Here is a 24,895-nt window from a genome sequence, read left to right as displayed (position 1 = left end):
AATATAAAATAACTGTGAATTAACATTTGCAGAAAAATGTTACTTTTTAAAACAGTTTGCTGCAGTGTTTGAGATAACTTGTTTAAACTTCAGAAATCAATAAAATATGTAATTTAAAACTGTAATGTCACAATGTAAAGTACAAGCAAGTTTGTACAATTTGATAGAATTTTAGTGTAGCTCAACCTCTTGAGCAACAGGCTTCAAATACAAACATAAAGGGTGTAATTTTCATATGCTAAGTAAAATGAATAGTTTTCCAGACCTTTAGAACTTTTGAAGTATTCTGAATTAATCAGGCATTTTTGGTCTATGTTTATGCAAATTTACTCATGCAATATCACAAAAAACAGTGGTAGGAGGCTCCAGACAGAGCTGACCTTACCTAACACACTGTTATTACAGGAGGGTATTAGCTTGAAACAGCATGCTAAGAAACCATTCATAGTGTTGTACAAACAAACCTACATTGAAATAGAATGCATTTTCTTAGAATACAAAATCACAATATTGTCAAATATATCATTATTGTGTATTAAAGAGTATTTTGCAATTTCAGTATGTCATAATGTTTGGAGTATTGTCTTTCTTTTGATTATAAGAAAAATGTGCAATCTCCTGATTTATCATAGTATACATGTGTTTCAGTAATGTTACACAAGATTGGTTGTGTTTTTGTATATGGAACATCAGGGTAAAAAATAATTTATGCTTGTTGAAGACAAGAACACCAAGAGCAGGAAGGATATGAGTAGATAATTCTGCCAAAGAAAAAAAGTAGAAACTTGTGTTGGGAAGGGTGCTGTTAGAGTCTGGTAACCTGAGCACACAATTCTCTCTCCTAGGCACAATGGTCTCTTACAAGCAGCATGCCTGCCTCACACAAAAGCACCAGTGTGGGTGACTGACTATGGCCATTCAGAGACTTAGTCCTGACATTCCACTGGGTTATTCTGTGGTACAGAGAATCTATTGTTTAGCTATTTGTGCCTCATGGTTATGAAACAAACTTATACATATATATTACTGTAATGAAGTTAAATAAATAGCAGTTGTATTTTATTCAATACTATGGTTGCACATAATTTTCATTTAATATTCTAAACTAAACCTATTCAAATATCTACTTTGGATTACTCTTCCTCTCTGCTTTGTTAAGCAAAATATGTTACATGCCTTACAAAAAAAGGTTCTTGAAAGGTCTTTTTGAAATAACAATGTAGAAGGTACAAGATTATGTTCAATACTTTATTTAGCACTCCATTATTTGATAAAATCTCTGCATAACACAAGTTCAAACAGAGACAACACAGTGAAATATTTATTGTGGTGCCTGATCTGCTGCCGCCACTCTTCCTCTTTGTAGGTTGTCTGTTGCTGAAATTTCCATCCTGTGCATGTATGACCATGTGACTGAAAGAGAGGCACATAGAGGCAGATTGATCTCTCCAGGGTCCTATAAAAGCTTTCTTTTTGCTGTTGATGTTGAGACAGAGATCAGCTTTCAGTATCACCCAGAAAAACAACAAATAAAATGTCAACTGTTGTACTGGGAGGACTTCACAAAGTTCCCTTTTTACACTTTATATCCCCTTTTGCACTGCCACTTTATAATATAGCATTTGCTGGTTATTTGTGATCATCGATGCATTACCAGTTTCCCCTGCTGTAAAACACCAGACCTAGTGTAAAAAAAGGTTAAAATTAGGTAAAATTAAAGAAATCATTCTAAGATTCATTGAAAACATAAGGATAATTGTCCCTAAGATTCAAAACAGTGAGATACTAGAAGCTCTTATAAAAGTGGCGATTATCTTACTGTCATTGAGTTCCTTTCTTCATAGCAGTTTTAACATGGTCGCACTGTTGCAAATATGAAACAATGCACATTAATCAATTCATATAAACATTTATGAAGGTTAATGTCAGTGTTGGGGCAGGAGTAGCATTTGTACCTGTTGTAATAGGAAAACAAATTAAATATCACTTTCTTGTTTTAATTGTTACAAATTTCATATAAGATCAGGCAGGGCACTTTTCTTCATTCATTCATTGTTCATAATTGACATTAGTAAATGTTTAAATGTATAAATTGATCCTTAAAATGCACTGCACTTTTAAGAAGAGTGGATACAATGTTCTATTCCTGATCCGGTTAGATGCCTGGCAAACCTGCATTATTATTAACCTATCTGCAGTGAAATTCTTGTGCTCTTGAGTGTATTGTTACTTGTCTTGTCTGTGTCATTTGCTTGCATAAAGCTGGTTCTTCCACTATAATGGCCCTCACTCTCTCTCAGGCAGTTCCAAGTTAATGAATGTTGGAGTTTTATGAGAGGGAGGAATAGTGTTTATTAAAATGTAACTATGTGGAACAGTGTCTATTTTAATCTTTAACATGGTGAAATGTTCAACTCTGATTTTTAGAAGCTGCTCTGGATGTTAAAGACAAGTTGATATACCTTCAATCTGCATTTCAGCCAACTGAGTGGTCATTGTTTAGATTCCTTTCATATGTTTGCACTTCACTGACATTTTTAATTCAGTAATACTGAGTTTCTTCATGTATCTAAAACGAAAGTCTATTTGTAAATGGTGGGAGAGACGTTTCAGGCAAATTCACATGCAAATTGACATTTTGGCAGCAACATTTATACTGTGCTGAAATGAATGTGAGAATCGTGGGATTGTGGGAAGGACGTCAGATTTACTGCTCTTATCTTAAGCTATCCTACACCATCTGACAACAAACAGCCAGCCGTTTACAAAACATGATCTAGGTTTAAAAATCCCTAGTGGCTTTACAAACTACCTGTGAGCCAAGGTAGGCTTTCATTATTTGCTATTAAAGATTTTTGATCCTCAACTTTAATTATAGTGGAGTGAGATTATGTTGATAGTTTCCAGGGATAGTCTTAAAAGTGTTTTCATTAATATTTCTAAAGAAAAGTCTGAATAAGGAGGAAACAGCAGTTAAGTACAAGCACTATAGTAGAGTCAATATATAGTTATATGTTTTGTGTAAATGATTTACAGATTCTTTTGCAATAGCAGTCCATAAAACTAGGTAGGTTTTTACAGCAAAGGACTTTGGTTGTCCTTTGCTAGTGGTTGTCATTGAAAGTTCAAACACGGGAATGAAGGTTAAATAGATCATAAATTATAATTTAAAAAAAAAAACCACACATCTGCCAATCCTGACCAAGTTTACTCAAATCTCCTCCCCTGCAGGCAGGTGAGCAAGTAGGATATAAATGTATGTGAGCCCGGTTTGGAACAGCAGGAGCTTTTAATTGTCTCCAGAGGACGGGAATAGGAAAAGCCCTGCTGAACATTGAATAAATTAAAAAGACAAAATGGGATTAGGTGTAAGTGTTCAAACATTTAAACTGCTTTAATGAGTTTGATTTTCTTTTGCTTAATGTAGATGAGTTCTGATATTTCTAATACGTTTGGTGCTTTGGTAATGCTGTAATCAATATGTTATTCTGACTTTTTATTTGAGTGTAAAATTTTCTTGCCATATTTTGCACAGAAGGGCAGTGATAAGTACGAATTAGCAGCAACCTCTGAGGATGGGGAGAAAAAGAAGAAAAAGGGAAAGAAGCAGGAGAAGGACATGGACGATCTAAAAAAAGAAGTTGATCTGGTGAGAAATTCTGCCTTACAATTTAAAAGTTAGAACGCTAATGATAAACACTCATTTTTACCATTTTTGTTATGTCTTCTTATTTTTCCCTGAAGGATGATCATAAGTTGACCTTAGATGAGCTTCATCGCAAATATGGCACTGACCTTGAAAGAGTGAGTAGAGGTTAGGTGTGTTACGTGTAAAAAAAAAAAAAAAGCAAAAATTTTTTGTTTGTACACTTTTAGACATGTAGCTGAATATAATCATGTATTTTTATAAGAAAAATATTAAAACACTTCAAAATGTTCAACATTTAAAGTGCTGGTGATTTCAGAACATTAATGATAGACCAAATGCTTTGTGTTACATGAAGTTAATTATTATAAAATTAAAGTGTAAAAATTAATTATTAAATTAAACATTTTCCATTAACAAAATTCTAACATGATTTCATACTTTGTGTAAGGGCTTGACTGCTTCTCGTGCAAAAGAGATCCTGGCACGTGATGGACCCAATGCTCTGACACCTCCTCCTACAACCCCAGAATGGGTCAAATTCTGTAAGCAGCTCTTTGGTGGATTTTCCACTTTATTGTGGATTGGAGCTATTCTTTGTTTTTTGGCATATGGAATCCAGGCAGCTTCGGAAGATGAACCAGCAAATGATAATGTAAGAAAAATAAATGACACCTACTGTTTTAAAATGTCAGTGGTATACACTTACCCAATATCTTAATAGAACACCTTTGTCCATTTGTCCCTTCCCCCCACCCCAAACCATCTCTCTCTCTCTCTCTCTCTCTCATTTTTTTTCTGCAGTTGTATCTCGGAATTGTCCTGTCTGCTGTTGTAATGATTACTGGATGTTTCTCATACTATCAAGAGGCTAAGAGCTCAAAGATCATGGAATCCTTTAAAAACCTTGTCCCTCAGGTATAAACATAAAATATTTTTCCACTGAAAGAGTGGAGAGAGGTCTTGTTACCGCTTATAGACATGTTCTCTGTTATTCAGCAAGCTCTGGTTGTCCGTGATGGTGATAAGAAGAGCATTAATGCTGAGGAAGTAGTGGTTGGTGACATTGTGGAGATTAAGGGTGGTGACAGAATCCCTGCTGATCTGCGCATTATCTCTGCACATGGATGCAAGGTGACATCCTTAAACCTCTTCCAAATAACTATGTTGACTAATTAACCATGCTAGAAACACTGAAATTCCAGATTTTTTTCCATCACATGTGAACTGCTAACTCCATACATTTTAAATTCTGTTGCAATACTGATTATCTCTTTTGATTGAGCCAGCAATTTAAAAAAGTGTCACTATTTGACAGACATAAGCCAATTTTCCTTCAATTTGCCCCCCTTCCTATATTACAAACGTGATGCAGCGAGCTGACTGCCAAACTTAGCTTCAATAGAGTTATTATTGCACCTAGTGGTCAAAAATGGGAACTACAATAAGATCTAATAGAGGCCTATAGGGGTAAAATACTCACTGCCCCTTGACCACTCTGTGAACAATTTCAATGGGGAAGGAGCAGTGGACACAACAGTTAATGACAGGGTTGGAAGATTGTGCTCCAACTAAGATCTTGTTTTGTAACAAATAAATTAAGTCTAATAGATTTCCAGAAAAAAGGCAAAGTGTGTGTGTCGACTGTGTCTCTAATGTTCAGAACCGTTTCTGTTGTAAGATATTGGGAGAGAGAAAGGGGGTTATGGTGTGGATTATGTCTGTACATCAGAAATATTTGTGAAATACTTGTTTGCCACTTGTTTGTTTAAGTACTTCTAAAACCTCTCAAAACAAGCTGTTAGACTATATAATGGATGACTGTATGTTGTCAATTTTCAACTGCCTATTACTCTAAAGATAATAGCCTGTAAATACAAGTGGGATAACCTCTCGACTTAATTTTGTTTGGGGCTATGTCATTATTAATACTATCCTGCTCCACCAAAATCTATGGCCACAAGGCACTTGCTTCCTGCTAATTGCTTATTTTGCATTTCTTTGATAAACTTAACTTGCTTACCTTTCAGGTGGACAATTCATCCCTTACTGGTGAATCTGAGCCTCAGACACGTACTCCTGACTTCTCCAATGACAATCCTCTGGAAACAAGGAACATTGTATTCTTTTCTACAAATTGTGTTGAAGGTAGAAAAATAAATTACTTGTTTGAAAGATGACAAATAAGGAAATAATGTAATCCATACTATATGTACTACTACTATATGTACATACTATATATTATATTATATCTCGTTTTCAGGTTCTGCCAGAGGTATTGTCATCAACACAGGTGATCGCACTGTGATGGGTCGAATTGCCACCCTGGCCTCAAGTCTTGAGGTTGGACAGACACCAATTGCTAAAGAGATTGAACACTTCATCCACATTATTACTGGTGTGGCTGTTTTCCTGGGCGTGTCCTTCTTCATCTTGTCCCTAATTCTTGGATATGGGTGGCTTGAAGCTGTCATCTTCCTTATTGGAATCATTGTTGCCAATGTGCCTGAGGGTCTGCTTGCTACAGTAACTGTGAGTAAAAGTAGAATTATTATTCACTTTCAGTCATACTTAAGCATGTGTAAAATAAGCCTAACATAAGCCTAATTTGCTAGAATATGTACAAAAATATATATTATGTACAAAATTTGTATGCTTTCATGTGGTAACCATTTCACTTGGAAATCTTCTAAGTGAATGTTTTTGTGCAGAATGGACATAATTTGGGCATTGGGAAATGCATAGCTAACCATATCTTGTCTAATATGCGCTATTAATGTTTTTCATATTTTGAGAAGCTCTCAGCACTCAGACGTAACCTCATTGAACTTGCTAAACTAATCAAAAGCCAAAGAGCATCAACAGTTTTCTATATCAAATAGGTGTGTCTGACTTTAACTGCCAAACGTATGGCGAAGAAGAACTGTTTGGTGAAAAATCTTGAGGCAGTGGAGACACTTGGCTCTACCTCCACCATCTGCTCAGACAAGACAGGAACTCTGACTCAGAACCGTATGACTGTGGCACATATGTGGTTTGACAACCAGATTCATGAAGCAGATACCACAGAGAACCAAAGTGGAACCTCCTTTGACAGAAGCTCTCCCACTTGGTCTGCCCTGGCTCGTGTAGCTGGCCTCTGCAACCGTGCAGTCTTCCTTGCAGATCAAGCCAATGTTCCTATCCTTAAGGTGGGCCATACTATCAAATCTTCTATCATTCTTTTTCCTCTTCATGAATCTATTTTTTTTTTTTTATCTTTTTTTTCCAACTAAGTTATCAGATATCCACCATATTATTATACTATAATGAGGTCAAAGAAGTGTTGTTTAAGGGCAAATATTCTATTATAAATGCCTTATGCTCGTACAGAGAGAAACTGCTGGTGATGCATCAGAGTCTGCTTTGCTGAAATGTATTGAGCTCTGCTGTGGTACAGTGAAGGAAATGAGGGACAAATACCCCAAAATTGCTGAGATCCCTTTCAACTCCACCAATAAATACCAGGTACTTATTTTAAGTATTCTGTCTTTTGGAGGAAAAAAGCCATTGTAAGGCAATTGTCCTAAAAACATCTGATTGTCCCCAGCTCTCAATCCACAAGAACCCCAACTCTTCAGAGACAAAACACTTGCTTGTAATGAAGGGAGCTCCTGAGAGAATCCTAGACCGATGCTCAACTATTATACTTCAAGGAAAAGAGCAGCCACTGGATGATGAACTGAAGGATGCTTTTCAGAATGCTTATGTGGAACTGGGAGGTCTCGGAGAAAGAGTATTAGGTAGGTCACACTGTGTGGATGGTATAGCAGTGGATGGTTAATTCACCCATGTAAGAATTGGCCTTCTCCTGGTAGAAAAGACTAACTACACTATACCTTAACATATTAAGGCATGTCAGCACAGTAAAAAAGTGAGTAGTATTGACACCTCACAGCTCCAGGGTCCCTGATGTGATCCTGAGCTCAATCCTGTGTGGAGTTTTGCTTGTTCTCCCATGTCCATGTAGGTTTACTCCAGATCCTCCCACCTCTGAAAAAAACATCCACTTAATCGACTGACTACTCTAAATTGTCCCTAGGTGTGAATATGTGTAAAAATGTGTGTGCTGGATCCAACATGACCCTGACCAGGAAAAAGCAGTTCCTGATGATGAATATATTCATTAATGAGTGCTAAAGAAATGAATGAATTAATTAATTGTATTCTTTTGCAGGTTTCTGTCATTACAGCCTCCCTGATGATCAGTTTCCTGAAGGCTTTGCATTTGATACTGATGAGGTGAACTTCCCCACTGAAAACCTGTGCTTTGTTGGACTCATGGCCATGATTGATCCTCCTCGTGCTGCGGTACCTGATGCAGTGGGCAAGTGCAGGAGTGCTGGAATCAAGGTGCAGTGTTTTAGCTCCTCATATTGTCAGTGTATATTTTACGACATAATTAGTTTATTGATTTTCCCCAGAAGATCTCAAATATTTTTGCATTTCCAGGTCATCATGGTTACTGGTGATCACCCAATTACTGCTAAAGCCATTGCTAAGGGTGTGGGTATCATCTCTGAAGGCAATGAGACTGTGGAAGACATCGCTGCTCGTCTAAACATTCCTGTTGGAGATGTCGACCCCAGGTAACTGCAATACTTTGGAATAGTGTATTTAAAAGCTTTTCTGAAGTGTTCCAACGTTGTTTAGATTGTAGCTGAAGCAATGCTTATTTACAGGGATGCAAAGGCTTGTGTGGTCCATGGTGGAGATTTGAAGGACATGACCTCAGAACACCTGGATGACATCCTAAGCCACCACACTGAGATTGTGTTTGCCAGAACTTCTCCACAGCAGAAATTGATAATTGTTGAAGGCTGTCAGCGACAGGTACAATTAATACAGTACAGTTAGCTTTCTTTCAACATTTTCAACATTGAAGTTTTACTGACTTAATTTGTAAATATGTTTGTTTTGATTACAGGGTGCTATTGTGGCTGTGACTGGTGATGGTGTTAATGATTCTCCTGCTCTGAAGAAGGCTGACATTGGAGTAGCAATGGGTATTGCTGGATCTGACGTCTCCAAACAGGCTGCTGATATGATTCTCCTGGATGATAACTTTGCTTCCATTGTTACTGGAGTAGAAGAAGGTAGGAATATCTACAGAACTATCAGGTTAACAATGCTAATCTGTATTTTGCTAAAATATTATTCTGTCTCTAGGCCGTCTGATATTTGACAACTTGAAGAAATCTATTGCATACACTCTGACCAGCAACATTCCTGAGATTTCCCCCTTTCTGCTCTTCATTATTGCAAACATTCCTCTTCCTCTGGGCACTGTCACTATTTTATGTATTGACCTGGGAACTGACATGGTAAGGTTCCAATCAGAGTAGAAATAGACATGGATCCACTCAATATAAGACTATAAAGATGATGGTATAATTGTGACTTTTACTCATATTTCAGGTTCCTGCTATTTCTTTGGCATACGAAGTTGCCGAAAGTGACATCATGAAGAGACAGCCCAGAAATGCTAAAACAGACAAGCTGGTGAATGAAAGGCTTATTAGTATGGCCTATGGTCAAATTGGTAAGAGACCACTTACTATGCAAATAAACCTTTGATAGACATATACGTCTATATATTCAACCCAGACTTACAGTCATATATTTACTTATATGTGTTTATACATATAGATAGATAGATATACATATAGTACCTATAGATAGATAGAAATAAGAGTACCTATAAGAGTACCTATCCTCATGGGCCATTTTACTAGGTACACCATCATATACAGATGGGTGACAAATTAATAGGAAAAAACACCAATAAATCTTTAAAAGGGCCACCACAAGCAACCAGGACAGCTTCAGTGCACCTTGGCATAAGCCTGTAGAACTGTACTGAAGGGATGAAGATTATTCTTCCAAAAGATATTTCCTCAGTTAGTGTTTTGATGATGGTGGTCGAGAGCACTGTCTAAAACGTTGGGCCAAAATCTCCCTTAGGTGTTCAATTGGATAGAGATCTGGTGACTGCGAAGGCCATAGCATTTTAATTTACATTAGTTTTCATACTCATTCAGTGAGCCCTCCTGCCCTGTGGATGAGGATAAAAACGTCCCCTTCAGGATAGAAATGTTTCAATATAAGATACATGATCAGCCACAATAACTTTGTATTGATTTGATCTCTATGTTCACAAGTGGACTCAAACCAGACCAGCCAAAGGACCCCACTTCATAACCAAACCACCATTCTTTCCTTTGTGTCTTCTTCCGCAGACATGAACTCATACCGCAAGGATGCCCACAACTGTCGTGTTGATTTGATTGACAGGGGAGAATGTAATTCCACCCCAACCAAGAGATCATTGCCAATTTTGCTCCCTTGACCCTGAGGTACCCTGAGGTGTTTAAAAACCTAGCAACACTGCAGTGTCTGAACCACTCAAGCCACCACCACATACACTACCAGGCCACTACAAGTCAGCGTCACTGCTGTGCTGGGAATGGCCCTCCACCTACATAATATATGGACAGCATTGGTCCTATAATGCGCTCTTTCCGTTGAGGGGGGTTACAAATTGTGCATAGCCACAGCTGAATTACAGTCAGTAAGTCAGTATGATCAATATGCTGTAATATCCTGTGGACAGGAGTTCAAGAGAGCAAAATTGACGATGATCTCTTGGTTGGGGTGGGATTACATTCTCCCTTGTCAATCAAATCAACACGACAGTTGTGGGCATCCTTGCGGTATGAGTTCATGTCTGCGGAAGAAGGCACTTTCCTGTGAGTGTGTTCAGCTGCCCTGTGATGTAGCATGAGCAGCACTTGAAAAGTCTTGGAGGAAGAACATTCTAGCCCTCACTGTCCCCGGTTGGTGGCTCTCGTGCAACAGGACAGAGCTAGCTAGTGGTTGGGAATTGACAAATGACCAAACTGGGAGAAATCAGGGTAAAAATATGACTGATAGTTTTATGACTTTTTATGTCTTTATAGGAATGATGCAAGCTACTGCAGGATTCTTCACTTATTTTGTGATTCTTGCTGAGAATGGATTCCTGCCTTCAGACCTAATAGGAGTGCGTGTTAATTGGGATGATAAATATTACAATGATCTAGAAGACAGCTATGGCCAACAATGGGTATGTAATAATTACATGACTGTAAAATACTGCTAAATACAGAATTTACTTTTCATAAATACTACACATTCAAGTACACTACATGTTGTCCTTTCCTCATTGCTACCATAGACTTATGAACGAAGAAAAATTGTGGAGTACACATGCCATACTGCATTCTTTGCCAGCATAGTAATTGTGCAGTGGGCCGATCTAATCATCTGTAAGACCAGGAGGAACTCCATCCTACAACAGGGAATGAAGTACGTAACCAGTTATAGAAAGTATATTAAGCAATCATAAAGTTTTGGCGGGCCAGTGGAGTACTTTATTACCACATTACTACATCAAAGAAATGTTAAAATGGTTTACATTTTATGTAGTTTGCTCTTTTGCATTCTAATCCCTTGTAACTTCTTTCTTTATTGCTATTTAGAAACAAAATATTAATATTTGGATTGTTTGAGGAGACCGCTTTGGCAGCTTTCTTATCCTACTGCCCAGGCATGGACGTAGCTCTTAGAATGTATCCACTGAAGTAAGTTTGCTTTACACATAGGTTTATAATACCATAAATATAGTATATTTGAATGTATGTGGAAATGACTTCTTCCACAAAAATTGACAATGTAGCCCATTATATAACTATTATTCATCCCATTTAGACCAAGCTGGTGGTTCTGTGCCTTCCCATATTCACTGCTCATCTTCCTTTATGATGAGGCAAGAAGGTACCTCCTTAGACGGAACCCAGGCGGTAAGAACAATTAACTCATATGGGTGTGGAGATTATGTGCATTTTATAACAAACTAACTAATTTATTTTATGACATTTTTCTGATGTGTATGTTCTCTATTTTCAGGATGGGTGGAAAAGGAGACATACTACTAAGAAAACCCCCTTTTCAACTATGAAATTCATGATAAATGCACAATGCCCTAGAAATAAATGGGCACACAAAATATACACTCCCAATTTGCATTAATCATACAAATGTACTGCTATATTTTAATAAAGGTGAACTGAGACAGTAATGTTGAGAAGTGGCTGCTTTCACAATGCATAATTATACAATAACAATAATGTATAATAATAATTATACATAGACATTTTCCCAGTATTTTTAAAAGCCTAGTTGGCATTGAAGCCAATACAATTAAAACAATTACAACACAATTTCAACTGCAGACTTGTTCTAGAAATAAATTTTAAACATCTCCTCACAGAAAATTTCATCAGATCAACAATTTCTCACATAGTTCTTCACATACACCAAAAGTATGCCAAAAGTATGTGGATCTGACCCTCAAAACCAGATGTACTTGTTGAGCATCCCTTTCTAAAACCATGTCCTCTAAAACGGAGCTGGTAAAACAGAGTTTTTGGACATTCCTGTTGGACAAGAAGGCCTGGCATGCAGTCAGCATTCTAATTCATCCCAAAGGTGTTCAGTGGGGTTGAGGTCAGGGCTCTGTGTAGATCACTCAAGTTTTTCCACACCAGCCTTGGCAAACCATGCCTTTATGGACCTCACTTTTTGTACAGGGGCATTGTCATGCTGGACAGGGTTGAGGCCCTTAGTTCCAGTGAAGGGAAATCATAATGCTACACTATACAAATACATTTTAGAAAATTCTGTGCTTCCACCTTTGTGGCAACAGTTTGGGGAAGAACAACATATGGGTGTGATGGTCAGGTGTCTACATATCTTTGGCCATATAGTGTATTAGAATGAGTGCATTACCTTGTGATTTGCAGCTGAAACTACTGTGATGGTACTGCTGAGAAAATAATCCTGCTGACACAGTGCTGTGAAACCTACAATAATTATGCTCTAAAAAACTATTTAGTTTATGTCACACATTTTCTATTGTCTATTTATAGAGTTCCAAGGTTATCTTTAGCCTGTGGTGCTTCAAAAAAGAAACTCTATGCATTAAGCACAGGGAATACGCTCATGTTCCTGGTTTAGTGTTAGCCAATGGGATGGTGTTGCAAATTAGTCCTCATCCTGTAGCCCACCATCAACACCATCCCACTGGCCATAGGTGTGATTACAGTTGTGAATTTTATCATCACGCAGGGATTAAGTCTTTCTTTTGATTTCTTTTGGTTAACTTTATTCCCTGTTTGTTCTAGTATACCCCCAGGGAAGCATGTAGACAAAGTGATATGACCAACAGCAACAACATTTCTATAGAGACTCTTCCAAATCACCTATCATTGACAGGCAAAATGGCTAAATATGATGAGTAGCAGCAGTCAAAAAACCTTTTTTTTCAGCAAAAGGGTGATACCCATATACAAAGTCACAGACATTTCTAGCTGGTGTAACTTTATCAGAGCACAACTGAGTTCACTAAAAAAACAGTAGGCAATTTGGGCTGGAAATTTCTCAAGGCAAAAAAGGAAAAAAACATCACCAATCCAAATGGAAAAACCTGAGTATTACCTCCCTTTTACCTCACCTTCCCATGTAAAACTATTCTGTTTTATATTGGAATGCTCAGCTAATAGATTGACTGGCTTGTGTTTAAAGGTAGCCTATATAGGCTAACAACATTTTTCAAAAGGAAGTAAAAACATCTGCAGTTGTAGCTAACCATTTGGGTACGACATTTGTGTTTGAGTGCAATATCATAGGAGCAAGATTTTGTTCTACTGAATATCAGCACAGCTGTGATTCAGCCATAGGTAAAACAGTTATATGAACAAGAAATTAATATCAAGTAACTGACATTTCAGACACATGAAACATGTGAAAATATTTATTTTCGCTTTTGCCAACAAAAATAATTCCCAAAGGAGCCACAGCTGTATAGAGCATTGCATGTTGCCATGCAATGAACAGCCTGTAGTAAGTGTAGTAAAGGTTTCAATGTAACAACCTTTTGCTATAATTGGATTTTTATGTAGCGAATACAGACTCTGCTTCACATCGTGTTGCATCACCCACAGCTCTACCCCCACTGCCATAGGAAGTATGGCATGTAGGGTATTTCCGTAAGAGAATTAGTCATATTCTATCATTTAAAACAGCTCTAGACCCACTGCCATATGAAGTAATAGGATATTTCAGTGAGGGGACCAAGCACTGAAACATGAATGCATTTTTACTGGTTAACCTTAGGTTCATTTTGAGTTGAGAATGTAAAGAAAAAGTTTAGTTTGTGGGAGGCAATTTCCAATAAATATATTATAATTTTGTGGCATGACTGTTTCAATTTCATTACGTATTAAGAAAATGTAAATAAATGTAAGCTAATGAAAATGTTCATAAATAAGAAAAAATGTAACAGTTATTTATATAATAATTGTGTCAGACAGTTGTCTGAAGGATTTTTTTTGTCAGGGAAATTAGGTCGTTCAGGTGCAGTGTGATGCATGCTCATAGAGCATGATGGACGCATACCAAATGCACAGACCTGACCCTGAGAAAGGTAGAGGAAATCAGAAAACACAGTCGATGATAATGTGCGTTTTCATTAGACCTGTGATGCCTTTTTTGTTTTATGTCTATATTTCTTTTATTCTTTCTATTCAAAAAATTTTAACTCATTTCAAAAGGGTTCTTCAAGTTACATTTCTTCTTACTTGTGAACATGCTTTACATTTTTGTTAGCTTATATTTTCCTGATAAGTAATGATATGAAACAATAATACCACAAAACATTATAATTTAAGTTTTGCATTATAATATGTTTATTGCGGGGGCATGGTGGCTTAGTAGTTAGCACTGTTGCCTCGCACCTCCAGGGTTGGGGGTTCGAATCCAGCCTCTGCCCTGTACGCGCAGAGGTTGCAGGTTCTCCCCGTGCTTTGGGGGTTTCCTCCAGGTACTCCAGTTTCCTCCCCAGTCCAAAGATGTGTTGTAGGCTGATTGGCATTTCCAAATTCTTCCTAGTGTGTGAATGAGTGTGTGTGAGATTGTGCCCTGTGATGGGTTGGCACCCTGTCCAGGGTGCCAACCCACTTTGTGCCCTGAGTCCCCTGGGATAGGCTCCCCTGTGACTCTGTGTGGGATTAGCGATACAGAAAATGGATGGGTGGATATTTATTGGAAATTGCTTCCCACGGACAAAACCTTTTTTTTACATTCTCAACTCAAAATTAACCAAAGGTTAACTGATAAAAATGCATTAATGTTTTAGTGCTTGGTCCCCTCACTGAAATACCCTATTACTTCATATGGCAGTGGGTCTAGAGCTGTTTTAAATGATAGAATATGCCTAATTCTATATGTTAAAGTTTTCATAAATCAGATATTACCTAAAGTGAAATGGCATAGTTAAAGGCACATCTTTTATCTAAAAGAGCACTCCAAAGTCAAAAATGCTGTTTTTCATCATGATGGCATACCAGCTCACCAATAAATTAGTGCCAGATAGAAAAACATAGCTGTGAAACATTTCACAAATCGGGCTGGTTAATTTCAGCCTGCTTACACACCTTTAGACACCTTTTTATTTTATGGTTCCTGACTGGCAAACCTATCTACCACTGACAGACAAAAACTGAAAATTTTCACAAATCAGCCAATTTTATTACTCTGAGTGGATAGCTTTTGACATTATATGCTTTAGAAAAGAAAGACAAGAACTACATCACCAGAATTCACAAATCAAGACTAATAAAATGAACTATTACTTTACTTTACTTTACCATTACTTTAAACTGCGGATTTATACCAGACTGAATCATGAATCGCTTACTGCAAGCTGTCTTTACCGTGGTGTTATACATCACATAGCAAACACAGACAAGCAGAGTGATACAAGCAGTGAAATGTACCTTTGCTTTTAGACTAAATATCAACACTATTGTATTACAGTAAATCAGTATTACATCACAAGTAGGTGAATTTAAACTACCCCACCCTAATGACTTCGTAATCTAACCTCCACCTTATGAAACATGATATGAGACTTACCCCTGATTATTTTCCATGGGACGTCATTTTTGAAAACTGTTCTGTGCTCAACTGTTCTCTGCTCTGTGCATTCCTGTTGACATGGCCTTCCTTTAAACTCTGGTACATCATGCTGTAGCTGTGACAGCCTCATGTTTCTTCAGATATCCTGCATGCATGGAAGAGCAGCTGAGTAATGCAGTACATTGGCCGAATAACCAAGCATTAGTTCAGGAAAGCATGTTCAGGTGGGACTTAATCAGCTGCGTACCGAACCCGAACCCTAACCCTAGCTAGCAAAAACTAACATCACATTTTACCCAGGAGCTACTTTGAAATGACAAATGGACCAGTAAATTTACCCAGGTAAACCATGGTTACATTTCAAGCATATCTTAAAAACAACCTTAATAATCTTCTAAATACCATCCAAATTCAGCAAATTGAAAGATAACTGTTTGTTGCCTCCACCATTAATGATCAGAATTCTAGCACATATTATATTTATCTAATAAAAAAAAACTCAACTGAGAGAAATTGACTTTTCCCCAAGTACAGTGAAGCCAGATAATAGTAATGGTCATGTAACATGATGTTTGAAGATGGACGCCAACATTGTGAAAAGACAGGATGACCATATAATCAGATTATTCCCATCTTTATTTGCAAACAGGCTACAGGAACATACACACACACACACACCACGTCCACTCTCTGTTGAAGTCAGGGGTCTCATTTATCAAAGCGTGTGTAGAAGAAGTTCTAGATGTATTCATAGGAACAGCCAGTATGCACAAGAAAATTGCCATTCGTCATATGGATGTTGATAAATCTCACGCATTATAAAGTGCTGCAATTGTGCATGGCCACACTCATTTACATAAAGAAACAAACCCAAATAATCACATATGGTAAAAATGTCCCTTTCAAAAACCCAGTTGCCTGCTTGTCAATGAAATAGAGCTAAAAAAAAAAAAAAAAAAGAAAAAAAGAATAAAGTAGAATGGCAATGAAGTAGACTGTATGTAGAATAAAGCAGAATAAAACAAGAATGGTTTATTTGTCACTTTTACGAATAGTGTGCCTAAGAAATAAAACAAGCCAACCATCTCCAGTACCAGCTTGCTGATGTCAAAGTCCAACTGTGCAATCATGTGCAATCAAAAGGATCATGTGTTCCTGGCCACAATATTGAAGAAATTCATCTGTATGCCACAAGAGCGCCACAAGTTGCCTGCACATTTCCTGCTCTTGTTTGTTTACATAAATGAAAATTGGGTGATTTTATGGCTACATGTGCATTCCCCACATTACATTTGGAAAACTTGTGATGAGCCTTTTGCATGATTTTACTGTAAAAAAAAAAAAAAAAAACTGTCTGCAAAAATCACCTGTCTGCAATTTGTTGTCAGCACCACAGTCAGTATTGGCTCTGTCAACTGATATTGAGTGAGATTAAGTGAGATGGGAGCTCCTCATACACTTTTCTACCATTAGGGGTTTCTCCATATGCATGGTGAGGTGTAGTTCTAAATATACACACCCACACGTACAAGAATAACTTGTTAAACTGCATTCAATACATAGAAACATGCGTATGCCCCCAGACTAGACCCCAGTGCTCTAGTCTTTATTCATAAACATTAGTTAACATCCAGTTCATTAGCTGTAAGCAATTTATTGCACATAAATAAAACACTGCTATACTATTTCTAGGGAAAGCACTGCAGTACACATTGTACAGACAAAAGCCTTACTTCTGCTTAAAGCCAGGATATATACACTATATATTACACAGAATTTGTATGGTCTGCAGGCTGAAACACCTTGTCGATGAGAGAGATCAGAGGAGAATGAGCAGACTGGTTTGAGCTGACAGGAAGTCTGTAGTAACTCAAATAAGCACTCTTTTACCACCCTGGTGAGCAGAAAAGCATCTCAAAATGCACAGCACATCAAACAGCAGAAGACCACATCAGGTTCCAATCCTGTCAGCCAAGAACAGGAATCAGAGGCTATCATGGGCACAGACTCACAGAAACTGGACAAGTTGAAGACTGGAAAAAGACCAGGTGATTTTTTTTTTTCTAATCTTCAACTGTGTAGTTTGGGTGAGCCTGTGGCCATGATAGCCTCAGATTCCTGTTCTTGGCTCACAGGGGTGGAACCCAATGTGGTCTTCTGCTTCCACCTCAAGGTTTGATGTTTTATGCATGCTGAGATGCTTCTCTGATTACCACTGTAGCAAAGAGTGATTACTTGAGTTAATATATACTTCCTGGCAGCTCAAAAAATTCTGGCCATTTTCCTCTGACCTCTCTTACAAACAAGGCATCTTCCACCCACACTCCTGTAACTCAGTGTTTTTTTTGTTTTTCGCACCATTCTGTGTAAACTCTGGAGACAGTTGTTATTATTCAACTTCACCTTCATGTTATTCAACTTCACCTGTCAGTTTTATATATATAACTGACAGGTGAAGTTGAATAACATGTATTATCTTGTTACAGTGGCACCTGTCAAGGGGTGGGATATGTTAGGCAGCAAGTAAACAGAAGTTGATGTTTTGGAAGCAGGGAAAATGGGCAAGCGTAAGGATCTGAGCGACTTTGACAAGACCCAAATTGTGATGGCTAAATGACTGATCAGAGCATCTTCAAAATGGCAGGTCTTGTGAGCTGTTCCCAGTGTGCTACTTTTGGTAGGATCAGACCAGATGGGCATGCCTTCACTCCCCACACACATGAGTGAGCAGTGGGTGCCCATGACACTGTTGCTGGTTCACTGGTTGTCTTTTCTTGGACTTTTGGTAGGTACCAAGCTCGTCTGATCTGATCCAACAGAAGTGCTGTTGCTGAAAAAGTATTGCTGAAAAAGTTAATGCTGGCTATGATAGATAAGTGTCAGAACACACAATGCATCGCATTGGGGCTACGTAGCTGCAGTCAGAGTACCCATGCTGACCCCTGTCCACCACCAAAAGTGCCTACAATGGGCACGTGAGCATCAGAACCAGACCATCAAGCTGGCAGTGTGATGCTCTGGTCAATGTTCTGCTGGGAAACCTTGGGTCCTGGCATTCATGTGGCTGTTACTTTGACACGTATCACCTACGTAAACATTGCTGCGACCAAGTTATTGTAATCCCTAATGGCAGTGGTCTCTTTCAGCAGGATAATGCGCCCTGCCACACTGCACAGGATTGTGAGAATCAGTGGTAAGTGAATTGACATAGCTATATGAAGCAAATCATTTTAGGGTTCTAAAAAAGTTAAGGGTTAGGTAAATATGGAAGTACAGCGTAAAAGGCAGCAGAAAATCTAGAAATTAATTTCAAATATTTTTTTGTGTTTTTACTACAAGCGTTTTTTTCTGTACCAATTTAGCAATAATGTTAGCAAAGAGGGATAACTAATCAAGTCTTTTAAAGAGTGTTTTTAGGTGAATTATCTTTCTAAAAAGTAATGCTTAATGCTTGGCTTACCTCCTAAGTGGTAATTCGCAGGTTGGAATGATATCATTTTCAACCTCAGCACATTTGACAAACAAAGTTGGAAAAAAACATGGATCTCTGTCTTTTGTTAGCAACAAGCTAGCCAGCTAACTGTGATGAGTGATGTATATTTTCCTCCTCAAACAACAAACTGCATAGGCAGTGTTATAGATTTGACAAGCGAGTATGTCTGTATGTTGATTGATTTGAAGCAAATACTTGTATATACAGCATAACTCTTTTCAAGATAATAAGTCATATTTTATTTACTTCTGATGCTGTGTACAGCCATGTTTACTTGATATCATTCTGTAAACTGGGAAAGAACTAGAAGAGAAGACTCCCCCAAGTTGACAAGTAGGAATTTCATGTTATCATCATAATATATAGCAGTTTAAATATTTTTCAGAATCAAATGGTAAAACCAAGAAAAGAGCAAGGAACATAAGAAAAAGACAGAAGAGAAGGGCAGCAAGGAAGAAATAGAAGTATACAGGCAGCATACAAGGCATACAAGAGGACAGAGGAATAACACCACATTTTAGGATGATAGCAATGGCATGGTATGTCCAAAAAAAAGCACCCTACAAAAGAGGGTCAAGGGCTGTAATAAATATTTTTAGTTCATATCTGTGTGTATAGCTATGTCAATTCACTTACCACTGATTCTCACAATCCTAGTTTTGAAATAAAGTATGTCAGTCCCCCCAAAATAACATCATAGACATAGCACTTTATTTAAACCTTTACTTCCCAAGGATGTACTCAGTAAGGAATTTAGATCAGTGAAGTACATACATGTGTGCAATACACGTATATTGCTCGCTATATATATTATACAGACCCCACCTCGCTGACTGATGTTATATATATATTCATGCACATTCCAAGCAAAAAAAAAGATTTTATATATATATATATATATATATATATATATATATATATATATATATATATATATATATATATATATATATATATACATACATACATACGCATACATACACATGAAATTCCAAGCATGTCTCCTGATTATGAGAGTAAGAAATTAAGTGTCCCTCAATCACATGACAAAGTAGATCATCCAATACGCAGAGATTCTACCTGCCATTCTACTGTGTTAGGTATTTCTTGAGTTTTGAATAGTGTAAGGGAGATTTTAATACATTTTTAATTTAATAAAGGTATCCTGTTAGATTATATGACACTGGGATGATGGGAAAAAGTAATAGAAAAAGTAATATTTTCAAAAGTAATGGCTTTAGCAATATTCACCTTATAACTAATAATACTTCAGTACAATAACTAATCCTTCAGTAGCTTTATTGACATTAGCTTAATAATGTTTTTGCTCTAACCACCATGTGAAGATAAACAAAGCCCCTCGTTTTTAGTATGTTTTTGATGTAGTTTTAGAAATTGCCATTTTAGTTACATTTTCTAATCTTTAACTGCATTATGAAACAGCTCTTGCCCCTAGTACTGCTCTGAGCATTTTTATCCTGGTTCTGTATCTAATTACTTCTTCAGCATGTGTGCCAAGAGTACTGCATAATAATAATAATAATAATACTAATAATAATAATAATAATAATAATAGGTTTTATTTATATAGTTTCTTTCACAAACACAATGTTGCCTTACAGAGCAATCAAAGTATTTGAGACATTAAAACATATAATAAAAACAATAAAATGGTATACAAGATTATGTATGAAAATAAAAATGTATGAAACAGATAGTGTAGGGAGAACATAGCAGTTCAATAAGAAGTGGTTAGCAGAAAGCACAGAAACAGCAGAGAAAGAGAATTTTAGTTAGTTGTGTGTGAGAAGGAAACAGTTTGTGAACAGGTGTCTTGAGTTTTGATTTAGATAAGCAAAGACTTGGTGGAACTTAAAGATCTAGCTCCAACTGTAGAGACTTTAGTGAAAGAGATGGTAAGAAGACCAGTACCGGAACATCTGCGTGAATGGGAAGGTGTATACGGTAGGAGAAGTTCAAAGAGGGATGAGTACATGAAGTGCTTTAAATGTGATAAAAGAATGTTTTATTGAATGTGGGCTGTAACCAGTAGCCAGAATAGTTGCTGAAGAACAGGAGTGACATGCAGATTTCTTGTGTAATCTAGCAGCAGAGATTTGAATATATTGAAGTCTGTTTAGGGATTCGAGTGGGAGACCCTGAGAATAATCAAGACAGATGTAATTAATGCATGGCTCAATTTTTCTGCATCTTGAAAGCTGAGAGAGGGGTGGAGACAGGCAATATTACAAAGGTGGAAGAAAGCTGATTTGGTTACAGTGTTCACGTGTGGCTGAAAAGAAAGAGGTTAGTCAAGGGTGACCCCAAGATTTCGCGCAGTGGGGGAGGGAATTTTTTGATGGCATCTCTATCAAGGCAGAGATCATTAACCTTGACAAGAATAGCCTAGGATCCGGAGCTCGGTCTTGTCACAGTTTAACTTTAAAGTTCAGTGTCAGCCAGTGTTTAATGTCCTTTAAGCAGTTAAAATAGAAGGTGGACGTTGATCTGTGGTAGGGGTTTAGATTTGTGAGTTGTCAGCATAAAAGTGAAATTCAGATCATATTGGCTAGAGATTGAGTTGAGTAGTGAGCCAGTCTATGGCCAACTCAAATCCCCATCACTGTAATACATTATGTCTAGTACTAATATGTAATATTAATATGTTAAATGTTGTACTTCCTTGAAAGGACAGAATTAATCTAGCTGTATGATTTACAACCTTTATGTCAAAGATACTCAAACATCCAAGTTTAAAGATCAGTATAGATGCATTTTCATTGTATTACATAAATTTTATTACTTGCTAAAAAGAGATCACCTTATTATCTCTATAGACAGGAATGAGATCAAATGGAAATAAAAGAGAGGTGTCTGCTTATATCTCACGTCTCTCAGTTTTTTCTCCTGAGAGAAAAGACCGCAGTAATATCACATATGTCTCATCTTGAGTTTCAGTAGAGATTGCAAAAAAGTCACATACTCTTCTCACATCTACCAAGTTAATGATGCATCATGTTGATTTAAAAATACCAAGTTTACTGCAAGCATACTGAAGTATATTTGGAGAGATTACTTTCGATATGCTATCCAAGTATATTTGAAAAGAAGAACACTAGTGTATTTTGATACGGTAGATATACTCTATGTGCCAAATACTTTATTATTATTTTAGTTATAGATGTTGTTATACAGGTTTAAACATCATAAACATCAGGTCTACTTAATTATTGTCTACATTAAATTAATTATGCTTTTATGGGAGCAAGCTTCAATATAGTAATGTTATACTGGTATGTTTAAATACATGTTTTATCAAACTTTTAATTGCACTCGGAGAGAGATTTCAGTTTTATTTTACTGAAATATTATTATAAATTGATTTAACTATATAGCTCTTCAGCCAACCAGTATAGTAATTTTTTTTAAAAAAAAATCCAGTACATTTGCTCATTTGGCTGATGCTTTTTTTAAAGCAACTTACAAGTGATGCAGGATACAACTGAGCTAAAGGTTAAGAGTCTTGCTCCCAGACCTTCTAATCTGTAATTCAAAGCCTTAACCACAGAACCATCACAACCAGCTCAACTAGCTTACATTGATTAAATGACTTCTACCACTGAATTAATTCAAACTAAGTTCAGCTTAAAATTGCATTGAATCAAAGCAAGTTACTTGTAAAAGTTGTGGTTAAGATAACACAGAGGTTAAGATGTTGAGTTGCAGATTAGAAGGCTGTGTGTTCAAATCCCAGCACTGACAAACTGCCATGGTTATGTCCTCAAGCAAAACCCACTGAACAATCTCAACTGTAAGTTGATTTTTTTTAAAGCATCAGTCAAATGAGCAATGTACTGGATTATGTGTTATTTTATTCTACGTAAGATGTTACAGTTACTTTGCTATTATTTACTTTACTGTAAATATGTTTACAGCTGTTTACAGTACTTTAATGGTAACCCTGTTACCAGTAAATTACAGTAAAATTTACTGTTAACAAGTTGAAGTAAAGCATTTGCCTTGTTATCAAGAGAATCTTTCTCTCTGTTTTGAATTTCTCATGTCTCTTTTTGTCTCATTCTTTGTCCTAAGGAATTATAGGAGAAACATTTATGACAAAGTTGATGCCTAAATGAAACACAAGCGAGAATCCCCATTAAATTTCCTAAGATATCAAAGAGAACCCTTAAAGCAATTAAATTTACCTCTGGGTTATTGTTATCTCATGGAGATTTGAAGATATTGCATAATACTGAGGGAAAAAACTGAAACAATTTGATTTGTCCAATACATATTTAGGTTATGATTGTTTGTCTTAAGATGGTTTGAAAATTTTTTAATACTGATTATAAATACTGTCTATACAAGCAAAGTTTATGAGACACTTTTAAAATAGAAAATCTAATAAATTCTTTCAATTTGTTGGCTTCCTTGAGAAATTTCAAAAGCTGAAACTTTTAAGTTTTCACTTTAGTTTCTTTTTTTTTTTTGTCCTCCTGTTAATCAAACTCTGCCCAAACCAGGTTCAACATTTAATATCAAGACCTTTAAATATAAATTGGATGAGTTTACTATCTAGCACTTAAAAAAAATCACTCACCAATAACAGCATTTGTCCACAGAAACCCTTCCTCTCACTATCATGTGCTCTCTGCTAAAGAGGTATATTCATAATCAGTCTGATCTTAGCTGGTGAGGATCTGTTTTGTCTTGCTTTGTGTCCCTAAAAATGTCCACAAACAGCTCACCCCCTCTGTGATGTTTATAGTATTCTTTGTGGTATGTGTTGTCCCCGCCCCCATTGTACCAGTACCACAGCCACAGTGAAGTTCATCAGAGACAAAACCTTTAACAAATGTATACAATATTATGATTGTGATTTAGAATGGAAGTGATTTATCATAGAAAACTGACCTTCAAAATTGTTTTATTCAGTTACACTGACCTCATTTCACTTCTCATTAAAAAATCAATCAGATACATTATCATCATGTTAGGTTTTCTACAGAAATTGCAATTTCTGATGACCCAGAGCACGTATTAGCTCCTGTTTGCATTAAAGGGTGAATGGTACATTTTGTAACAGTATAATAAGTTTGAATGCCTATTAATGCATTAACATCTCTTGACTAAATTGTGTAGAGGGAACCCATATGTTAATACGTTTTGGATGGTTGTCATTGACCACTTAAAATGACCTACCTGCATGGACACCTGGTGTGTCTAAAATACTTAAATGTTTGTACACAAACAGTTCCCCCACCTTTTACATGTTTAGGGAAGTCTTTTGTTGTGATTCACCTTTATTCAAATCACCTCCCCTTCAGACAGGTAAGATGGTGGCTTTGTGACATACATTAGCATGTTTCTTAGAAACACCAATAAAGGGCAACAGTACCTCCCTAACTGGAGAAAGGCAAATTGAATTATTGGTGAGTATTTCTTAAATAAATGATTTTTATTCTTGACCACCTTATTAAAATCATTGTTTCAAATATTTTGCAGCATATGCTTTGGTTTTATTGCATTTTATGTATTTTTATGTGCATACCTGATATAATGTTTCTTTATGTATAATGCATTTTATTTTGCATAGATACAAGCTGATGACAATCTCAGAAGACTGAAGAGAAAAGAAAGAAATGGAGGAAGACTGTGGATAAAAAGAATGTACTTATATAAGCCAATTAGGTCTACAC

General features: G+C 36.7%; 1 protein-coding gene and 1 long non-coding RNA gene across 5 annotated transcripts; one reads left to right on the top strand and one right to left on the bottom strand.

Annotated features, from left to right (window-relative positions):
• Nucleotides 1-1,234: 1,234 nt before the first annotated feature.
• On the bottom strand, nucleotides 1,235-23,938 carry LOC113537354 (uncharacterized). Of its 3 annotated transcripts, XR_008301020.1 has the most exons (7): nucleotides 23,797-23,938; nucleotides 15,701-15,848; nucleotides 5,882-6,176; nucleotides 5,670-5,776; nucleotides 1,820-1,863; nucleotides 1,655-1,682; nucleotides 1,235-1,413 (listed from the first exon to the last, which is right to left on the bottom strand). It is a non-coding gene; the product is annotated as an uncharacterized LOC113537354 (long non-coding RNA). The 3 variants fall into 3 exon arrangements; XR_004577331.2 differs by having other exon boundaries at nucleotides 1,655-1,863; XR_008301021.1 differs by lacking the exons at nucleotides 1,655-1,682; nucleotides 1,820-1,863.
• LOC113537353 (sodium/potassium-transporting ATPase subunit alpha-1) lies at nucleotides 3,174-11,804 on the top strand. Of its 2 annotated transcripts, none has more exons than XM_053229767.1 (22): nucleotides 3,174-3,368; nucleotides 3,539-3,649; nucleotides 3,745-3,804; nucleotides 4,098-4,301; nucleotides 4,451-4,564; nucleotides 4,646-4,780; nucleotides 5,677-5,794; nucleotides 5,910-6,178; nucleotides 6,529-6,837; nucleotides 7,019-7,153; nucleotides 7,236-7,428; nucleotides 7,863-8,038; nucleotides 8,138-8,274; nucleotides 8,368-8,518; nucleotides 8,613-8,781; nucleotides 8,855-9,009; nucleotides 9,104-9,227; nucleotides 10,645-10,790; nucleotides 10,902-11,032; nucleotides 11,206-11,307; nucleotides 11,435-11,526; nucleotides 11,633-11,804. In XM_053229767.1, the coding sequence occupies exons 1-22, from the start codon at nucleotides 3,357-3,359 to the stop codon at nucleotides 11,659-11,661; spliced, it is 3,072 nt and encodes a 1,023-aa protein (XP_053085742.1). In that variant the 5' UTR covers nucleotides 3,174-3,356; the 3' UTR covers nucleotides 11,662-11,804. The 2 variants fall into 2 exon arrangements, with proteins under 2 accessions (XP_053085742.1, XP_026787591.1); XM_026931790.3 differs by having other exon boundaries at nucleotides 3,175-3,368; nucleotides 3,536-3,649.
• Nucleotides 23,939-24,895: the final 957 nt, after the last annotated feature.

This window comes from Pangasianodon hypophthalmus, chromosome 26 (genome assembly GCF_027358585.1).
Source record: "Pangasianodon hypophthalmus isolate fPanHyp1 chromosome 26, fPanHyp1.pri, whole genome shotgun sequence".
NCBI classification, from domain to species: domain Eukaryota; kingdom Metazoa; phylum Chordata; class Actinopteri; order Siluriformes; family Pangasiidae; genus Pangasianodon; species Pangasianodon hypophthalmus.
The sequence above is the reverse complement of the archived record's forward strand: the minus strand, read 5'-3'. Positions and strand labels throughout refer to the sequence as shown.

Excerpts from the sequence above, each read along its gene's own strand:
- LOC113537353 (XM_026931790.3), top strand. Across the intron at positions 6,838-7,018 it reads CCAATGTTCCTATCCTTAAG|AGAGAAACTGCTGGTGATGC; the intron begins GTGGGCCATACT and ends ATGCTCGTACAG. Across the intron at positions 8,039-8,137 it reads GCAGGAGTGCTGGAATCAAG|GTCATCATGGTTACTGGTGA; the intron begins GTGCAGTGTTTT and ends TTGCATTTCCAG.